Source organism: Bipolaris maydis (assembly GCF_028858645.1).
Source record: "Bipolaris maydis strain C4 unplaced genomic scaffold PSV08scaffold_2, whole genome shotgun sequence".
NCBI classification, from domain to species: domain Eukaryota; kingdom Fungi; phylum Ascomycota; class Dothideomycetes; order Pleosporales; family Pleosporaceae; genus Bipolaris; species Bipolaris maydis.
Genome location: NW_027093858.1, coordinates 1,069,120 through 1,087,857, shown reverse-complemented (window position 1 = coordinate 1,087,857; position 18,738 = coordinate 1,069,120). Strand labels below are relative to the sequence as shown.

The 18,738-nt window shown below is 51.9% G+C and overlaps 5 protein-coding genes across 5 annotated transcripts; 1 reads left to right on the top strand and 4 right to left on the bottom strand.

Annotated features, from left to right (window-relative positions):
* Positions 1-841: 841 nt before the first annotated feature.
* PSV08DRAFT_407156 (aldehyde oxidase/xanthine dehydrogenase a/b hammerhead) lies at positions 842-8,007 on the bottom strand (the record flags this gene model as incomplete). The annotated part of the gene is made up of 5 exons (XM_014229258.2): positions 842-2,586; positions 2,638-3,327; positions 3,789-3,955; positions 4,029-7,671; positions 7,777-8,007. 5 exons carry the CDS (start codon positions 8,005-8,007, stop codon positions 922-924), a joined length of 6,396 nt encoding a protein of 2,131 aa, XP_014084733.2. The 3' UTR covers positions 842-921.
* A 1,445-nt stretch (positions 8,008-9,452) lies between these two features.
* On the bottom strand, positions 9,453-11,444 carry PSV08DRAFT_194727 (uncharacterized protein; the record flags this gene model as incomplete). The annotated part of the gene is made up of 5 exons (XM_066091997.1): positions 11,297-11,444; positions 10,952-11,236; positions 9,968-10,894; positions 9,759-9,916; positions 9,453-9,707 (listed from the first exon to the last, which is right to left on the bottom strand). Exons 1-5 carry the CDS (start codon positions 11,337-11,339, stop codon positions 9,453-9,455), a joined length of 1,668 nt encoding a protein of 555 aa, XP_065949762.1. The 5' UTR covers positions 11,340-11,444.
* Positions 11,445-11,660: 216 nt separating this feature from the next.
* Positions 11,661-12,406, top strand: PSV08DRAFT_264770 (uncharacterized protein). The gene is made up of 2 exons (XM_066092497.1): positions 11,661-12,178; positions 12,232-12,406. The coding sequence occupies exon 1, from the start codon at positions 11,785-11,787 to the stop codon at positions 12,013-12,015; it is 231 nt and encodes a 76-aa protein (XP_065949761.1). The 5' UTR covers positions 11,661-11,784; the 3' UTR covers positions 12,016-12,178; positions 12,232-12,406.
* Positions 11,661-15,320, bottom strand: PSV08DRAFT_407154 (rab-GTPase-TBC domain-containing protein). The gene is made up of 5 exons (XM_014229260.2): positions 15,118-15,320; positions 14,650-15,028; positions 13,221-14,485; positions 12,232-13,173; positions 11,661-12,178 (listed from the first exon to the last, which is right to left on the bottom strand). Exons 1-5 carry the CDS (start codon positions 15,163-15,165, stop codon positions 12,113-12,115), a joined length of 2,700 nt encoding a protein of 899 aa, XP_014084735.1. The 5' UTR covers positions 15,166-15,320; the 3' UTR covers positions 11,661-12,112.
* A 791-nt stretch (positions 15,321-16,111) lies between these two features.
* PSV08DRAFT_264751 (carbohydrate-binding module family 1 protein) lies at positions 16,112-17,483 on the bottom strand. The gene is made up of 2 exons (XM_014229261.1): positions 16,820-17,483; positions 16,112-16,770 (listed from the first exon to the last, which is right to left on the bottom strand). Exons 1-2 carry the CDS (start codon positions 17,323-17,325, stop codon positions 16,245-16,247), a joined length of 1,032 nt encoding a protein of 343 aa, XP_014084736.1. The 5' UTR covers positions 17,326-17,483; the 3' UTR covers positions 16,112-16,244.
* Between the last annotated feature and the right edge of the window lie 1,255 nt (positions 17,484-18,738).

Here is an 18,738-nt window from a genome sequence, read left to right as displayed (position 1 = left end):
GGGGCCCAGCAGCAAAGACACAAACACAGTGCCAGCAAACCTACACTCGCATCGACACCAGCACAGCAGCATCCCCCCCCCCCCCCCCCCCCCCTGACCCAGCCAAGCGAACTCATGTTCACCAGCGCATATTTCCACCAGCAAGCGAAACTTGTCTGCGTTGGGAAGGTGCCTAGATAGCCAGCAACTTTGTTCTCTTTCTCTCCCCACTCAACAGCAACACACACACACATACGCGAGCACGCGGAACGCAAAGAAAGGGGAAAAGAAGATATGGCACGCAGTAGATAGGGTACGCGCGGGTTTAGTTGGTGGTTTCACCCCCCCCCCCCCCCCTTCCAAACGCACACTAGAGGATGGGCAAGGAAGAAAAAAAAAAGGGAGGGATGGTGGTGTGGGGATTGCATGAATTGAGAATTGAGTTTGTCAGGAACGGAGATGGGGAGGCAACATACACACACACACATACGGTACGTACGTGCACAAGACTTGAGCGGGCGTTTTAGGCAGGAGTCCGTAGTGGTGTGTAAGGACCAAAGAGGGGTTGTGCGGGGGAAGGGTGGCATGAAGGGACGGCATAATGGCCTGAAGCGGGAAGGGAAGGATTGAGCAGGGCAAAGAAAGTACTTATTTTTTTTCGTTTCGGAGGTTTTTCTTGTTAGAACACTCAATTTGAAAGTAAGTACCGCCACACACACACACACACACATACACAATTACATGTTCCTTTTCTTGGTTCACATTTTTTACATGGTCTGCCTTGTTCGATGGTGTCCCTCACCACCCTCCACCATCCCCCGCAAACGGAGCACCATTAACCAAAATGAGTATCTCACTCTTTATTGATGATGTATTCATTTTCTTTGGCATTATTTTCGGGCAGTAATCCATCCACCTTTGATTTCTTGTCTTGACCCAAGGCTACGGGCCTATCTCGTCTGCCTCCTCCTCTTTGTAGCTAATGCGAGCCGTGGCCCTGGCAGACTTGTTCCGTGTCGGCGCAGGCCGTGCGTTTCGCTTCTGCACGGCAGGAGCATCGTCCTCGTCTGTGGCTAAGTCACTTAGTGGAGGTGTGCTAAGCTGGTCTTCGTCGTCCTCGTCAGACGCTGACGGTGTTGGCGCTGATTTCGGGACCGTCTTCTTCTTGTTAGTGGTAGACTTTGCTACACCCCGCTTAGCCTGGCTGGTGGCTTTCTTGGTCGCCGTCTTCACGGGCGTCTTGATATCTTCAGGTGGAGCAATCTCACTCGTTACAGACCCCGCGTCACCTGCCGTCTTACGCTTCTTCTTCGCGGGCGTGGCTGTGCCCTCGTCCTTCTTCTTGATGATGCGTTTTGGGGGTCTGAGCCAGTCCTCCATTCCTGGAGGCCAGTACACTCGTCCCTCTGGTCCTCCCATGCCTACCTCTTCCTCGGGAATCACTGGTGGCGGCTTCTCTTCTTCCTCAGCGTCTTCAATCTTTGCATCCAAGTCGTCAAGATCGTCCGTCTTCTTCTTTCTCCCCTTTGTCGCAGCCTTCTTCGCCTTAGGTTTCCATGGTCTATTTTCATCTTGCCGTGTGTGAGGTAGGATGTCGTTGAATGTGTCAAACCCCGGCAGTTTGAAGGTCCGCATAAGCTCAAACACTGCCTGTTCCTTGTCTTTTGCCTCGATCATCAAGTCCATGGTATCTGGACAAGGAGGCAAGGTCATGACACGTGGTGAATGCTTTCTTCGTGTAGTGCGAGTGATGGCTGCGGGCGTAGGCTCCGAGTAATGCATCTTGGGTGTGATACCCTTCTTCTGCCATGTCTTGAGTATGCGCGGGTAGAGTTCCATGATGTCCTTTGTGCCCTCTCTGATCTGTGTCTCATCGAAAATGATATTGTGATGATGGTAGTCCAGCACAAATGGAATGTTCAGCTCTTCACATAGAGGGAGCAGCTCATGTACCGACCAGACAACGTCGTCATTCTCAAGCACGAGTCGATTCTTCACGCTCTGAGGAAGCTTCGCATAGTTCTCCTTGAACCTCTCAATCGCAGCCGGCTTGTCACCGTAAGCTCCTCCAAGATGCAGAATCATAACAGCATCACGGTTCTGTTGTTCTGGTAGCTTCAACAGAGAAAGCATCTCATCGTGATACTCAAGATCCCTCATAGCATTGTCAATGACCTGCTTTCGCGGCGACCCTAGCTGAGTGAACTGTCCTGGATGTGTAGTTACACGATGGCCCAGCTCTGCAATCACCTTGCCCACTTCTTGAAGTGTGTCAGCGGCGAACGGCTCGAGCTTGTAGCCATACTCCTCGTGGCTCGCAAAGGGAAACATCTCGCTGCTCAGTCGCATAAACTTGATGCCGTACTTGTCGTTCCAGCGCACCATCTTGCTTACGTCTCGCGCATTGGCGAGTCCTATCTCTTCGACGTATTTCATACCGCGCTTGGTATCCGCTGGCTGATCCTTATCAGGGCGGTTTTTGGTGGAATGCTCCGGCTGAGATGGGTCCTTTAGAGGATGGCGATGTTCGATGATACTCGCAATACGACATGTCCTCGAGCTGAAGACAGGAGGATTCGAGCTTCGAAGATACGTATTGAGACAGGCCTACACGGAGCTATGTTAGCTTATATCAATCAGTACCCGTAGAACACATACATAGCCTAACCGCCCTTTCCATGGAAGAGGAAGATATGAAGAGTTGACTGGTGGAGGTCTCGACAAAGCCTCTTTGAACTCTGCCTCTTCGCCCTCCTCAGCCTCTGCGCCTTCAGCATCTTCGAGGTCGCCAGAAACACCAGCATCAGCTGTAGGATCAACAATGCCATTGGACATCTTGACACTAGTGTCTTCCTCTTCCACCTCGACCTTGACTTTCTGTGCGCCAGCCTTCTTCCTCTTGTTATTCGTCACAGAAGCTACAGGCGCATCGTTAACAGAAGGCTTCAGAGCAGAGTCTACTGGTGCGTCTTCATGCCCATCAGGGGATGCTCGTAACGCAGCGGCCCCATCAAGAATCTCTGGATTCACAGTAGGATCTGTATTTTCGGCTTTTAGGCCACGGGACGATTGGCGACGCGGTAATTTCGATACATTCTGTGGCAAAGGCACTTCCGTCTTTTGAATTTGTGATATATCCATGGCTAATGCAGGACTGTCCACAGAAGACGGCGTACTCGCCACGGCGGACCTCTTCCTCTTAGGGGGCATGACGGGAAAAGGAGAAGAAATTAAGCTTGAAAGCTGTAGGTAGGGTGGCGCACAAAACAATCGTGTAGTTCGGCATGCGACACGAAGGCTGATGCTGCGGTGAAAAGAGCGTAGCATGTGCCTGGGAGTATCAGTGTACTTCCGTACTTTAAGCAGCAGACGTGAAAAGGAAGGGGCTGAAACGAGCCATTTTGCTCTTTCAGCATCATCATCATGGGCTAAACGCGTCGAGCTCGCCACGACGTCATCGAATTGATGTTCGCGTTATGACGATGGTTCGTCTTGCAGGATCGGCTTCGGGGCGATCGGCTGCGATTAGCGCGATCTCATCTGCATTCCGTTTCCGTCACCCTTGCGCTGACTCCACAACATCGATAACCTGATCTCGATGTCGGAGACCCTTTACATGTGTGTGCATTTGTGCATTTGTGGCCAAATTTAAGTAGTGGGAAGCATTCATCAGGACTCCATTCATGCGATTTCGCATGCCGTACGTAATTCCTAAACACCACACATTCCAGTTTCACAAAACAGATCCAATAACCAAAATCCCACTAAATGCTGATGAAAAAGCTTTTCTCGCCCTCCTTGGGCTCCACCCACGCGCGCTTCAGAATGGGATCGGCACAGCTGATCCTAATGCGTTCAGGCGTAGCAGGAGAAGTGAGGTGCAGAACAGAAGTCTCGCCAAACTCTGCGCGAGCAGACCGAAGAGCATCGCGAATTGCAAAGAAGACGCAGCTGCCCATGAAGAGTGGTGGCTCGCCTGTAGTTCATCGCAGTTAGCAATCCCGTTTCTGAGGAAGCATGAATCATGGAAGAGAGAAAAGAGAACTTACCAACACCCCTGCTCCTCTGAATGGTCCGGAGATTCTCCCAGTTCACATCCTTGAGCAAACTGACATTGAATTCCTGTGGAATGTCTCTGAACCCAGGGATCTTGTAGTTACCCGGCCCTTTTGTTGCAATATTGCCTGTTCCCCTCAGCCACAGAGACTCCTCCGTTGTAAACAGTCCTTGACCCTGCACGAAAGCACCCTCAATTTGACCATAGTCAATAGCTGGGTTAATGGAGCGACCAACGTCCATTTTGATATCCGCGCGTCGGCACGTCCAGTCACCGGTCAATGTATCGATTTCGACTTCGGCAGCAGCGACACCCTGGGTAAAGTAGAAAAACATCTGTCCCTTGTTCTCGCCCCAGACGTAGCCAATATCTGGTGTCTTGTAGAAGCCTTGAGCAGAAAGATTTACACGGTCGAAATACGCAGCGTGAGCGAGCTCCTTCATGGTCGCTTTGGGTCCCAGCTTTTCCTTGAATGGCGCCAGGCGCTCATTCAGCTGTACACACGCATTGTGTATGGCGTATCCGTTCAAATCAGAGGATGCTGACGCTGCTGTAGACGAAGTGTTTGCAACTGTGTTTGTGGCAGTCTCGCTGATAAACACATCTTCGAGTGGTACACCAAGCGTCTGAGCAGCAATCTGTACCATCTTGGTGTGCAGTCCCTGTCCCATCTCCGTACCGCCATGCGCAACAAGAACACTTCCGTCGTGGTAGATGTGTACGAGTGCACCGGCTTGGTTCAGGAAAAGCGCAGTGAACGAGATACCAAACTTGGTTGGTATAATGGCAAGACCGCGCTTGTTCCACTTGTGCGTCTTGTTCCACTCTTCGATTTCTTGACGGCGCTGTGCGTAGAGGGATTCTTCCTGCACTTGCTTGTACATCAGAGGCACATACCAATCCTTAATCTCCTGGTTGAAATGTGTGACCATGTTCGTTTCAGGTGAGTACATGTTGATCTCTCTTAGCCGCTCAACTGGAATCTTGAGATGGTCGGCAATCTCTTCCATGTATGTCTCAGCAATGAACATGCCCTGCGGACCACCGAAGCCACGGAACGCTGTGTTAGAGACGGTGTTTGTCTTTGCGACACGGCCGCGAACGTGGATATTCGGTATCGAATAGACACCATCGATGTGGGAAAGCGAGCGCTCGACAACTGCACCAGAGAGGTCTTGACTCCAGCCACCATTGCAAATGACATCTGCATCCAAGGCTTGGATCTTGCCGTCCTTGTTGACGGCGACTTTCCATCGACCAAGGAAAGGGTGGCGTTGTCCAGATGTCGCAATATCCTCATCTCGATTAAGCATGCAGCGTACAGGCTTGCGGACTTTGTTCGCTGCACAAGCCACAATACCAGCAAGCTGAATCGAGCGTGTTTCCTTGCCACCAAAACCACCACCCATACGCTTGACACGAGTGACAATCTTGTTTGCAGCGACACCCACCACTTTGGACACATAGGCTTGAGTCTCAGCAGGGTTTTGTGTACTGCTGAAGATTTCCATCTCGCCATCCTCAGGCTTTGGAACAGCCAGACACGCCTGGGTTTCGAGGTAAAAATGCTCCTGACCACCCATACGCGCGACGCCAGTGAAGACATGATCAGCCTCAGCAAATGCCTTCTCAGTATCACCCTTCTTGATGTGACGGAAGTGGTTGAAGAAGCTTTCCTGTTCAACGGCTTCTTCGATCGTGAAAATAGCTGGGAGCTCCTCGTATTCAACCTTCACTGCTCGTGCTGCTTGCTCTGCGTGCTTAGCGGTGTCGGCAACGATCATGCCAATGGGCTGGCCTGCAGTGAAGACTTCATCGACTGCGAAGAATGTCTCGTCACAAGCTGGGGCACCCCACCAGTTGGCTTCAGGCGAAGCTAGGTCTCTGTGGTCGACGTACGCGGCAACGCCCGGCAGTTCCAATGCAGCCTCCGCATCTACCGACAGCAGCTTCGCATGTGCTTTGGTCGACAGAACCAAGCATCCGTAGAGCTCGTTCCGTTGCAGAGGGATATCGTCTGTATACTGCGCTTCGCCCGTGCATTGCTTCATCGCAGCAACATGGTTTTTGGACTGACCAACCTCATTCTGAATGTATGCCTCCGCAGCCTTTTCGTCCCTCTTGCCCTTGCTAATATCTCTTTCAATCTCTCCAATCGCTTGGGTGTCAACAGCGACTTCTTTGGCATGCAGCTCAGCCAGTACCTCGTGATAAAACTTGTAGAAGAAGCTGAGAGCCAAAGACTTCCTGTATGTCGCCATACCACCCGGGACACCGAACCGTAGGTCAAAGTCCTGCTCAAGTTGATCCATGACTCCCTCCAGAGTCTTGAGCTCTGTGAATTTCTTGCCCTGAAGGAATTCCATTGCCTTTCGCGCATGGGTTGTTGTCGGTGCCATGCCGCCATATACGAGATCCACGCTCTCAACCGTATGTTGTTCATCCAGGGAGATCCTCAATGCAGCGTTCACAATCGCGATATCATCGTCCTTTCTCTTTGCCTGCTTATACGCGCGGATGTACTCACCCTTCTCCTTTGCAATCGGAATCTTCAAGCCCGCAATAACCGCATCGGGCGGCAGGGCGGTTTGCCTGTAGCCTTTGAAGAAAGTCGACATGGGTATCTCTTTTGTCTGTTTGAGGCTCTTAGCAACAAGTGTCGCATTAGTAGCCACAAACACCGGATTGAGATCCGAGATGGGACTCGCCGTGGCCAAATTTCCCGCTGGAGTACCAACGTTCCTGATTTGCCTTCCAGCAAAATACCGGATCTGCTTCAGGATGGTTGCGAAAGGCTGGCCCCGGGCTGGCCCATAGTGTTCAAGAGCTTCTTTACAAATCTCTTCAAGATCCGTTAGGACAACATTTCCGCCAATCTCAAGATGGTCGTCATTCAACTTGAACTGGCGCAACTCTGGGATATCGCCAACGAATACCGACGCATTGTAGTTCATGCCCTTGAACTTGATTTCGATCTGCGTCTCGGTCGAACCACCAATTAGCTTTGCTGACGGGTAGGCATCCTTGATTTCCAGTAGTTGCTGTAGGGTTGTCGGCCGGAACCACCTTTTCTTCTTGTTTCCAAACGCAAGCGGCTTAAACTCATGTTTCCGTAATTGCGGGGGAAATATCAGCTCTGTGTCGGGCTTGTACTCGATGAATCCAGGTGGTGTGAATCTCTTGATCGGCTGCTCTTCTCCATCTGCTCCATTTTTCTGGCAGCAACCTCCACCATTTCCACCATTCTTCTCCATACAACATCCACCACCGCCGTTGGCTTTTGCCTTTCCGCATCCAGACTGTACACTGAAGCTCTGAGCTGCGTCCAATATTGGCCGGTATCCTGTACACCGGCAGAGGTTACCATCGAAAGCCTCTTCAACCTCAAGCTCGGTGGGTTCAACATTGTTACGAAGCAGAGCATACAACGACATGACGATACCCGGTGTGCAGAAACCACACTGGCTGCCATTGCCCTTTGCTATCCGCTCCTGCGCTGGATGTGGTCGCTTTACATTTCCAATTCCTTCGACGGTTATTACGTGTTTGCCGTCTACGCTAACGAGGGGTGCAAGGCATGCGTTTACGGAGGCATGGTATATTTTCTTCGTGGTTGGGTTAAACTGTGACACAACCTAGCAAACAGTCAGCTCTCTTGGTTACTCCTGGAACCGGCTTCCTGAAATCTTGGAAGATCTCCAGATTGAGTTCTCCTCCCTCTCCGAACCCAACAAACATACCACTGTACATGCACCACACCCACCCTCCGCACATCCCAGTTTTGTCCCCGTCAATCCAATTCCCCTCAGATACTCCAACAGCGTGACTTCGGGGTCCGCACTGTCCAGTACGACTTTTGTTCCATTCAGGTAGAATCGAAGCGTATCATCATAGTCCGCGGTAACCTCGTTAAGCGAATTCGTCGCCTCGTTCGACACTGCAGGCTGTGGTGTAACGATTCCCGGTGCCATGGTTGCCACGCTGCACTGGGTGTGTGGCAAAGGAAGAGGGGAAGGAGGGGGAAGATGGAAGAAGAAACGCCAAAGCGCACAGGCAAACGAAGTGACAGAGAGAAGAAGAAAAAGAAAAGAAAGGAAGAAGAACGGGGCAAGTAAACACAAGCGTATCACAAGGGCAATCGCAGGCTGGCCCAGCTAGTTACAGGAATGCCTAGGGTCTCTGTCCTGGCGATGTGGGGAACGAGCGGAGAGCAAGCTGGACAATATGGCCCTGCAAGAAACAGTCACCTCGGCGGGCTATATCAAAAGCTAAAAGCAGTCAGTTGGGTAATGTAGTCCATAAATCACCCAGCAGACGCACGAATCAGCGCCGGCACAATTGTGTCTTATCTCGGGACGCGCTCCAGCTGCAGAGGGTCCACGCAGGAGCTCGCCGATGGCCGTCGTTCGCGCCTCTGCCCCTCCATCCTTGCCCCACCCCGCGGCTCAGCGACATTGCACGTGAGCAGTGACTAGATTCACCATTTGGCATGTTGTGCCGCTACAAGAGGCGAGATCCGGCCATAATCATATGCATCAAATTACTGACGAGGGCTGGCATGTCACTAGAAACATCACATTGGAAGCATAGGAGGATATGAAGCAAGATTTTTGTGGAAGAGCTAATTGCACACTGCAAGGACTCCATTTTTGATAGTATAATACTAGTACTGTACAGGACAGACAAACAATAAGGACCTATGCAGCTCAGGTATATGCACCACGTGCTCGCACGTGTCGATTGACGGCTCGAAACCAACTCCAAAGTCACATCCAGTGATCTGCAGAGGGCGATCGAATGCAAGTCTACGTACGATGAGGTACGTGCATTAAGACAGTAAACGCTTTTGTTGATAGGAAATCCAGGGGAATCTTGCGGCATGTCCTTTTAATAATGGATAGGCCGGGGGCGAGGGGCGGGCTCATGACAGACGCAATTAGACAGCAGACGTATAGGTAAACGGTGGGCTTTGCAAGATATTCTCGAAAAACCGCAACGACGCACCGTCGATCATCATGTGGAAATGATAAAATGAACGCACAGCTATCGGTGTAACCCAAGGACTGGGGAGCTCGCAACAGTCATCCATACGGCAAGCATAGATCAATCGATGTTCGGCTCACGCAAAGCAGCGACGGTAACGGTGTCCCTTTGTAAGCATAGTCAAAAGCCACACCGTCGTAGACAGCATGCTCGAGGACAGCCAGTGGTTGGAGGCATGAAGTGCAAATGTGTCATCCGCAAGTCATGAAAACATCGGGTATGCGCAGATCAAGAAGTCGAAAAAAAAATAGGTCCAGGAAATCGGGTATAGTAATCATGCCAGGCAGCAAAGATCCAAGCATTGGTCATGCAAACATGCAGGGCTCGGCGAAGTTCAGCAAGATGTGCATCGGTCACAGCGACTAGGTGGCGACTATGCGCCTGGGGGTCCTTGGGCACCTTGGCCGCCTTGTTGTTGCTGAGCAATGGATGCATACCACATCGCCAGGTAGTTCTGGTAGCCGCCATAAACGGCGTACGGGTCAGCAGCAGCGCCACCTGCAGCGGGGGCAGCGGCTTGCGGAGCTTGTGCAGGCGCAGCAGCCTGTCCATATGATGGTGTCTGTTGATGTGAGTAGCCATTATCCTGGTTGCCATTATCACGTCGGCGCGAGTTGTTCTTTTCCCGCTAAATGTAGTTAGCATCGTATAAACATGGCCAAACTCGGAACAAACGTACCACTTGCTCAACCTTCTCCCAGATTGCTCGCTTGGCATCATCGATGGCTTGACGTGTTCCAACAAGGCCAATCTCGCGCTCGATATCAGCGCCAGATGCTTGCGAAACGTTGATCTTGCAGCCAGTCTCGGACTGCATGGATTTGATGGTTTCACCGCCTGGGTTCCTGTTAGTATGATCATTGCATAGCGGATATCAGCACATGTTACCTTTGCCAATAATCATGCCAACAGCATCGGATGGAACATGAATGCTATCATTGATCTTGCCAGCGCCGGCGCTACCAGCACCAGCGCCGTAGGGATCAAAGTTGTCACGTCTGTTGTTGAAAGGTTGCTGCGACGGCGGCTGTTGGTTGCCTGTGCCTTCCATTTGCTTAGTGTCACTATCGACAATTTCCATGATGAGTTCCTTGGCATGGGCAGCAGCAGCAGGACTTCCAATGAGGTTCACAGGACGCAGACCGTTCACACTCTTGTTTTCACCAACGATGTTAACGTGGCAGCCACTGCGTTCTTGCAGATCACGAATAGTCTCACCACCGCGGCCGATGATGAGACCAACGGTTCGATCGGGCACCATAATCTGCGACGACTGTTCGCCTTCTCTAAGAGCCGGTTGTTGCTGACCGACCGTCTTTGCGGTAGGCCTAGCATTGCGGCCAGTCTCACGAGCAGGGTTTCCACCATTCTCTTCGATGATACGGTTGATCTCGCGCTTGGCACTGATACGAGCACCAGGGCTGCCAGTTATACGGCATTCGCGCTGAGGTCCAGATTCGGGGCCGTTGATGAATTGAATACGTGTCTGGGATTCTTGTTCAATGCGGCGGAGACTCTCACCTTGTCGTCCAATGACGAGACCAACCAACGAAGAGTCAATGAGAATCACCTCAGAGTTATCATTGGCAGGGGGCGAACGAGCCTGCCCGTATTGCTGGGCGGGAGAGAAGGTGTCACGTCTAGGGGGCGAGCGATCACGTTCACGACCATAGCCGCCTCGGCGCTCATCACGACGTTCATCGCGGTATGGATTGTAGCTTTCACGCACGGGTTCTCGGCGCGCTGGAGAGCGCGAACGCGACCGAGAACGTCTGTAGGGCTGGCGCCCACTGAGGCGCGGGTCTTCTTGGTAAGCTGGAGGCGTGTAAGTTTGCGCTGGGACACCATAACCAGACCAAGGTTCAGCAATACCTGGGCGCGCTGCTTCATGGGCAAGGCCTTTCTGGGCTGCAAAACCGCGCGCCTTTGCCAGCGCATCCTGGATGCTTACAGACCCAGAGCTCACAGGCTTGATAGCACTAAGGTCAAGACTGCCAGAATGTGTGGGTTGTGGGAAGCTGTAGCCCGGCATGGCTGGCGGGGTGGCAGTAGGCATTGCGCCAGGGAAGCCTGGTGGTAGGGCTTGCGGAGGGGGATGCTGTGCAGGCGGAGCCTGTTGGGGTGTCTGGGATGGTGTGGTCGACGGTCGGCCGGCGGCTGGGTGAAAAGTCAGTATATGCGCGGGCTGCGGCAACTTCAGTTTGCGAGCCAACGTACCAAGAGCCGCCAGAATGGCGTTGAGATCTGGAGGAGCGGCCATGGCAGGCTGCGCGTTACCAGAAGATTAGTAGTAAAGTCAGAGAAGATGCGGGGACAGGAAAAACAAGATGTGGAATGGCGAAGGCAAGAAATACGGCAGCTGAGTTGGTCGCGCCGTGGCTGTCTGTCCAGGTAGCAGGAATCTTTGCGGCAAGGGAGAAGAGGAGTCGGGCGCGGCCTTAGTACGCGCTAGTGCCAAATTAGCCGAACCAAGTTTCTGGCCCTCTGGCGACTGCAAGTGAAGGCACTTTGGGAGAGCCAACCACGTGCCATCTTTTGATCATTCAGTCACTGCATGTTATTATATCTTGCATCTTTACTTGGTAGTACGTTTTCGGTCCATTGATGATTCCTAGTCGACACATGCGCCAGGTCATAGGACGCTACAAACAAACACTTGAGCAATACCGCAAAGAACGCCGTGCGTCTGCAGAAATAGACGTATTATGTCACCAGTCCACTTTGTAGCAACTCCCAAACCCCTGCTCCTTATACTCATGCAAGCTATCCAACTCCCTCCATGCTCGAGCTACAGGCACTGCCTTCCTTTATGTAACGGGGGTGCGGGCGATGCGGACCACCCGTCTGTTGGGAATCCAACATCGCCCACGCAAGATGAACATCATACGGGACCCTGCCAACGCTATGTGACGGACAGGGCAAACGTGTTTATATAGACATTAGAAACGAATCAAGGGGCGATCGACGCGGTGGAATAGATCTGGTGCCCAATAGCTGGCCTCGGATGCAAACGTGGAGCCCAAATTTCAGGGCTCACTTCTTCATCATCTGTGAGATGTTGTTCCACTTTTGTTTGAGCGCCTCGTGTTCTTCGTTAATCTAGACGTTTCGTTAGCTGTGTCTCAAACTCAATCCAGCTGCAGTAGCCCTACCGTAGCCCATTGCATCTTGACATCGACCAGTTCCTTCTCCATCTCGGCCATTGCATCTTCTAGATTACGGTTCTCATTGTGAACAACAATGTTCTTTTGCATCACAGTCTCCATCTCGTGCTTCAGTCGTGCTTCGACTTCTGCAGGCTGTGTATCGACAATCTTCTGGAGCTCTTGCACCTTGGTCTTCAGTGTCTCGTTCTCTTCTTCCAAGTTTTCATTCTCGACCTTGGTTTTGATGAGCTCGGAGGCAACCTGGACGTGCTCCATGTCCGATTGTTCGGCTCGGTGTTCCAACGACCGCACCTTTTGTTCCAAAGAAGCAACCTTTTCTTTGAGCCCTACGAGCTCGGTCTCACGATCCTTTTCTATCCGTCGTTGCTCCTTCCACTCAGCAGTATATTGCTTCAGGGTCTCAGGTGCAATCTTGACAGCTACAGCATCTTTTACAAGCGTATCAGCACGGTAAATCTCCTTGTCGATACCTGCTGTGGAACCAAAGAAGCCGTTCTCAAGAATCGAGTTTGCAGAAGGGGCTTTGTCAATGTACACGTCAAAGAGTCGCTCTTTTAGGAACGTCGTGAGTGTTGCCATATCCTTCATGCCTAGTAGTGTTTCGGCATTCTTCTGCATCAAGACAATGCCAAACTTCAGGATGGCCAACTCGAGACCTTGGCTAAGTATCAGGTCGTAAATGCGTAGGACTAGCTGTAGCGGGAAACGGTATGCGAATAGCGTGAGGAACCATTGCGTAGCATAGAGCTGAGGCTTTACATCCCTACGGCGCAAATGGCAGTAGAGAGCAGGTTCAAAGTCTTCCAAGAGGCGTTCAAACTGGTAGAGATGCAAATGGAGTCCAGGCATGTCATGAACAAATAGGTCCCGGAGGCCATATTTGTTCATCAACGTTACGAACAGACTGAAAGCCTCTTCTTCAGGCATCTTGTAAAGTCAGTAATGTAACAAGGGAAGCATGCATTCAGACTTACGTTAAAAAGTAGAGGCATAGCGATAAAGTTCATGCCCTGAGCGTAGCCAACGGCATCGTCGTACAGAGCGTAAGCCTTGCAAATACCAAAAAGGCCATCCTGTAAACCAGCCGCCATGACATACTTTGAGTAGCTTGTACGTGCACCCAAGTCCCGCTTGATGACCTTTTCCAGTTTCGAAATGGCAGCGGCACTCTGCTTTTTTTCAGCAGCTACTCTTGCCTGTACCTTGATGGGGTCTTCGGAGTTGTCTGCGGTTAGTGGCGGCGAGGCCGGTGGTGCATTTGTGCTCCCAGTCGTAGTGGGTGGGCTCGAGTAGTCTGAGTGAACTGACGAGGAGGAAGAAGCAACTGACTCCTTCCCATTCCCGTTTGTCTGTCCACCAGTAAGGTTGGGTGTGCTAAGGCTCATGTGTTCCTTATCTGTGCCACGGGCTACGAGTTCCCGATACGTGGCCTCGAGCTCTTCGTTCTTGCTTTGCGCCATCACCTGCCAAATAACACCTCGGATGACTTGAGGGATTCCATTTGCAATGGCATGATTAAGTTCCTCTGCGCTGGTGCGGGCAATGGCAGCTGGTCCTTCATTGACCACAGACTGCCAGAGATCCCAATCTACAGGCTCAGCTGCATCTCCCGCTGGGCCAGCAGCAAATCCAGATGCAGTTCCAGGGGCCAGCTTTGGATTGATAGTGGGTTGTCTTGTAAGTGATGGCGGGCTTCCTGGCTCGTCTTCGGGAACGATGGGTGGACTGATAAGACCAACACTAGTCGGCCTGGTCGCCACAGCAGTTGGGTTGCCGTTGAGACTGGTTTCGTCACCCATCATTATGCCGGCTTCCTCCCTCATGCGCAAAAACTTGAAACGGTCTCGAAGATTTCCCTGGCTCGTCCGATTGCTCGAACCAGTCTCGCCCTCACCTTCGGTCCTGCTCAACGAGAGGTCAGGATTGCTACCGATGGTGGCAATGGAAGCCCCTGTGTTTCTTCGTTCCGTCGCTGTTGTGGATGATGGTGGAGAGTCAGATTTCTTACTGGTGCTATTTCTTGACAGCCACGCGAAAGGACCGGTAAGTTTTCTGGATGTAGTCGGTGGCTTTTCTGGCGCGGTTGAAGCGGTTGAAGCGGCTGGCGCAGCTGGTGGAGCGGGGGGTGGAGGAAACTTGACAGGAGACATCCTTCCGGAGAGGCCTTGGATCGAAGCTGTAGAGTCTTGCGAGTCTCGCAGTGGTGCTTTCGGCACGGAGTCTGGAGCTTTTGCACCGTCTGCAGTGGGTCAGCCTCAGAATCGGGAAGCATTTACTGGTACGCGTGGGGAAGCCACAAGTTGGCAGGTGCTGTCGGGAGATATGGATACTCCTGACATTGGAATACAGGTATGCCAATCTTCACGCAGTATTGTTTGTCTCAAACGGAGAGGAAGTACGCACCACCATCCAAAGATACATCGTCCATGTCAGACGTTACCGACACTCTCTTGGGTAGGGGCGGCTTTTTGGCAGGTGCATCGTTGGCGGGCTTTTCCGGTTCTTCGGGTTCGCTGCCTGTGCCGGACTCGTCTGTTTCGTCGCTTTCGTCACTGCCATCACTTTCGTCATCCTCGTCACTTTCATCGCTGTCGTCTTTGCTGTCGTCTTTGCTGCCTTTAGGGGCGGCTGCTGGTGCTGCACGTGCAGTCGAGTCCGTCTTGATTTCTTGTACGGTCGATGAGGGGGTCTCCTTTTGAAGTAATGAGCGCGGATGTGATTGTGGTTTTTCAGCGGGCGAGTCTGGGCGAGGTGAAGTTTCCGATGCGTCCTCGAAACTGTCCTGTAACCGCACGACCGTTAGCAAACTTGCACACTGAAGCCTTGGCTATGTCTAGCAAAGACATGATGGGAAAAATACGAAGTACGTACCGCGTCCTTGTCGGAACTGTGTGAGCTTGTCGGCCTGTTGTCGGCCATGTTTAGTATGTTTGTGAGGGCCGGCGGTGTGGGTTATTGGGTGGTGCCGAACAGCAACTTGAAGGGCAAGCGCAGTCGATGCAGGATAACTCTTTAGTTTTGAGTTCGGGGAGGGGTATAGAATAGGGATTAAGGGCTAGTTATTTTTGGTGGTTTTCAACGAAGGAGTCGAGGGGTTCGGGGGGTGGTGTGAATGATTATTGTGAAGATGGGGGGTACGTGGGTAGTGAACGGACAATAGTGGAGCAACCCCGGCGGCGGCGAGGGCGGCCTAGAAAGCCAGGGCTTTGCGAAAGCCACGAAAAGGAGCAACCACTGAAAGTTGTTTTTCGGCGACTCGGCGTCGCATCAAGACTGTTTGTCTTGAGTCTGTGTGGTTGTACTTTAGGATTTTGCTGACAGTTGCGGCTTTCGTCTGCATATGCAATGCGCCCCTCAAGCCAGCTGTTCAGACGGCAGCCAGGGTGGTACAACTGCGGTTAACCTGAAACAAAGCCATCGGCTGGCCTCCCGCTCTGTCTGCGAATCGAGGCTGACGAGGCGTTGACGCACGCCACAGGTACACGACGCGCGACCGCTATAACGCTACTATCATACATGCGTATCTAACAGCCGTTAGGACTTTGGACATGGCTTTGCTTTTACACATACGAGCACACACACACACATAGACGTACACGCATTGACGACTAGCTTGCAGCAAGCATACAACGCCTCGCTCTTTCCTGTTGAGCAAGCAGCCACGCGGTGCGCTTTCCTTTTGTGCTTCAGGGGACCTCCTCCGCATCACAGGATACCGGGACGTTGCTTTTTCTTCTTCTCAACCTTATGCCACGACCGCCTCCTCATTTCCCATCCTCCTGCTTCACGCTCTAGTCAACCTGGCTATTTTTATTGCACAATGGCGCTGCATCAATTCGTCACTCAGAGCGCACATGAATTCAATAATGTCAAAAGTAAAATTGTAGATCAACATCTACGTAAGTGTATATGTACAAGAACACCAACAATTCTTTTTTCACAATCACCACCACCACCACATCTCAGCTTCTCCTGCACATTGTGCCGTCTCAGTTCCTCTAGTTGATGCACTGCGAGTAAAAGTCGTTCTGCTTGACGCACTTGGCAGTGCCCTCGCATTCAGTGGGACCGTTGTAGTTGATACCGCCGCACTGGTAGTAGAGCTTAGCAGTTCCCACAGAGCCAGTGGGGACGGCACCAGCGGGAGGTGTAACGCCAGCAGGTGGGCTGGGGAGCGTGGCAAATGTGGTGGGGACAGCCGGAGCCGATGGAAGAGTATCATTGCCAGAAGGAACGGTGGGCGCAAGAGTAGGGACATCAGCTTCGTCGGAAATCGAAGAGGGAGCAGGCTCAGTTGAGTTGGAGGCGGGAGGAGCAACGGGAGCAGCACCGCCAGCGCCACCGCAAGTAGCAACCGGACCACCGGGAGCCTTGTAGTTGGTGGCAACGTATCCGTTGTAGTAGTTGGGAATGTAGATGTCGGCATCGTCAGCCTTGTAGGCGCCAGGAAGCGAAATGGTAGGTGTGCATGAGCCCTTGCTGCCGGTGCCCTTGATCTTCAGTTGCATGCAGCCGATATAGAATCTTTGTCACGTTAGCTTATACATGATAAGTGAAGAGAAGATCAGCTTACTGCGCGCCCCCCTTTGTCTGAGAAGAGTGGAGTGCCAGCATCTCTGAACGGAGCAGGTACTCGCCGGTGGCAAGGCCAGTGGGAAGAGGGAATTCATGCGTCATGTTGGCTGCTTGCATGATCTCAGAAGCCCACTTTCCATCGACAAAGTCCATCTCGTCAATCTTGAACCATCCAGCACCGATACCAGTGGCTTGCGAAGCATCATCGACGGGACCATAAAGCATGTGCGTGATCGGTCCTGGGTGTCCAGAGTTATCCCACTGGACCTTGATCTTGTCACCCTCGTTGGCCTCGATTGTCTTGACGCCAGATGGGACCTTGGAGCCGCCGACGTTGCAGGCCATGTCGTTGCTCGTCAAATCAACTACGGGGCTGTTGGAGGGTGGCATCCGGATGCCGACCTGGTATCCGGGCGTGACATCGTTAACCCAAAGCTGGTGGAGGTTCTGGTGGGCCGAGACGGCGGAGAGAAGAGCGCTCGTGAAGATGGCCTTGGTGAACATGGTGACGTGCGTTGGATAAGTGTTATGTACAGTGTTTGGATTTCAAATGTGTGATGGTGATGCCTGATCACAAAGATGGAATGTAAGGTAAAGAATGAATGTGGTAGAAAAGAACTTAGTGAATGCGTTCAAAGAAAGGACTGGCCCGTTGGAATGATGGAAAACATCGTTGAGGGACGACTGTCCAGCGCTTTATGTATGTCCAAACGCTGATCCTTTGCTTCAATTAGGCGCCTGCACAGGAGAGTATATCTCCGAAGACTACGGCGAGCCGCCATGAATCCTTCGCGGCAACAGTTCGCGCTATCCCGGCCACTGGGTGCGGGAACGACATTGCTTTGACAGGAACCAAGTCGCGACACGCCAGCGGCTTGTCTAGAAGAAGCAGTGAATTTACTCCATGTGGTAAAGTTGTATTGCGCCATTATGCAACATGTACTATCCGAGATTGAATGTTCATGATAGTGGAGAAGCGAGTGTTTCCAAGTCTGCCGGAACAGGCTAGCCGACTTGTTTCGTGCTTGTTTCAAAACGAAAGCTCCTGTAGTAGCGACTCGCCATCAATATGCAGAATCTGGCTCGACAGCCGTTCCACTTCCAATTTATTCTAGAAACTGGGATTGAACGGAAGAAATAGACAGCGATTTCCCGCCAAGGGAGTCGGAAATGAGAGAAAAAGGCATGGTAATGGGGAATGAAGATAACAAAATAGAAAGACAAAAGTGCATGACTCCAACGTCAACGTCGCCCATTACTCTCTTCAGTGGAATACCATATTTACTTCTTGCATCCTTTGATGAGGCCGCAGTCCATGACACGTCGTGCGGGCGCCTACAGTGGGGCAGTTTCGAACAAAAACGTCTTGCTCAAGGCATCCCTCTCGTGATTGTGACAAAGCCTGTAGGCGCCGACGCAACAGTTCTCCTCACATCTGACGATATCCTGCCAAGCTCATTACCTGCATCAGGTAATCCATCCTTCCCACTACTAGGCAAAGGGTTTGTTGGACTTGGCGTCTGCACAATAGACGTTGTGGGGCTTGTTGGGGCGGCAAAGAGTCTTGTGAATATTGACACACTCCCCTGCACTAGTTCTCCATAAATACGTATGTAGTATAAACGGTGATCTCCTGTGCGGCAAAGCTCGGTGGGACTGGTCGGACAATGGATAGGAACCGTGCGCCAAATAGCATGGATGTGTACCACATGGCAGTGAGGAAGAAGATTGCAAACAATACCCAAGGAATCAAAACGCGTTTTGTGGGTATGCGGCTGCGTCGTGGAGGAATTGCCGCTGGAAATGCCGGTGGGGTTGAGTAGTATGCAAATTGCGGATGATTGGGATCCGAGTACTACTACTACTACTACTACTACTACTACTACTACTACTACTACTACTACTACTACTACTACT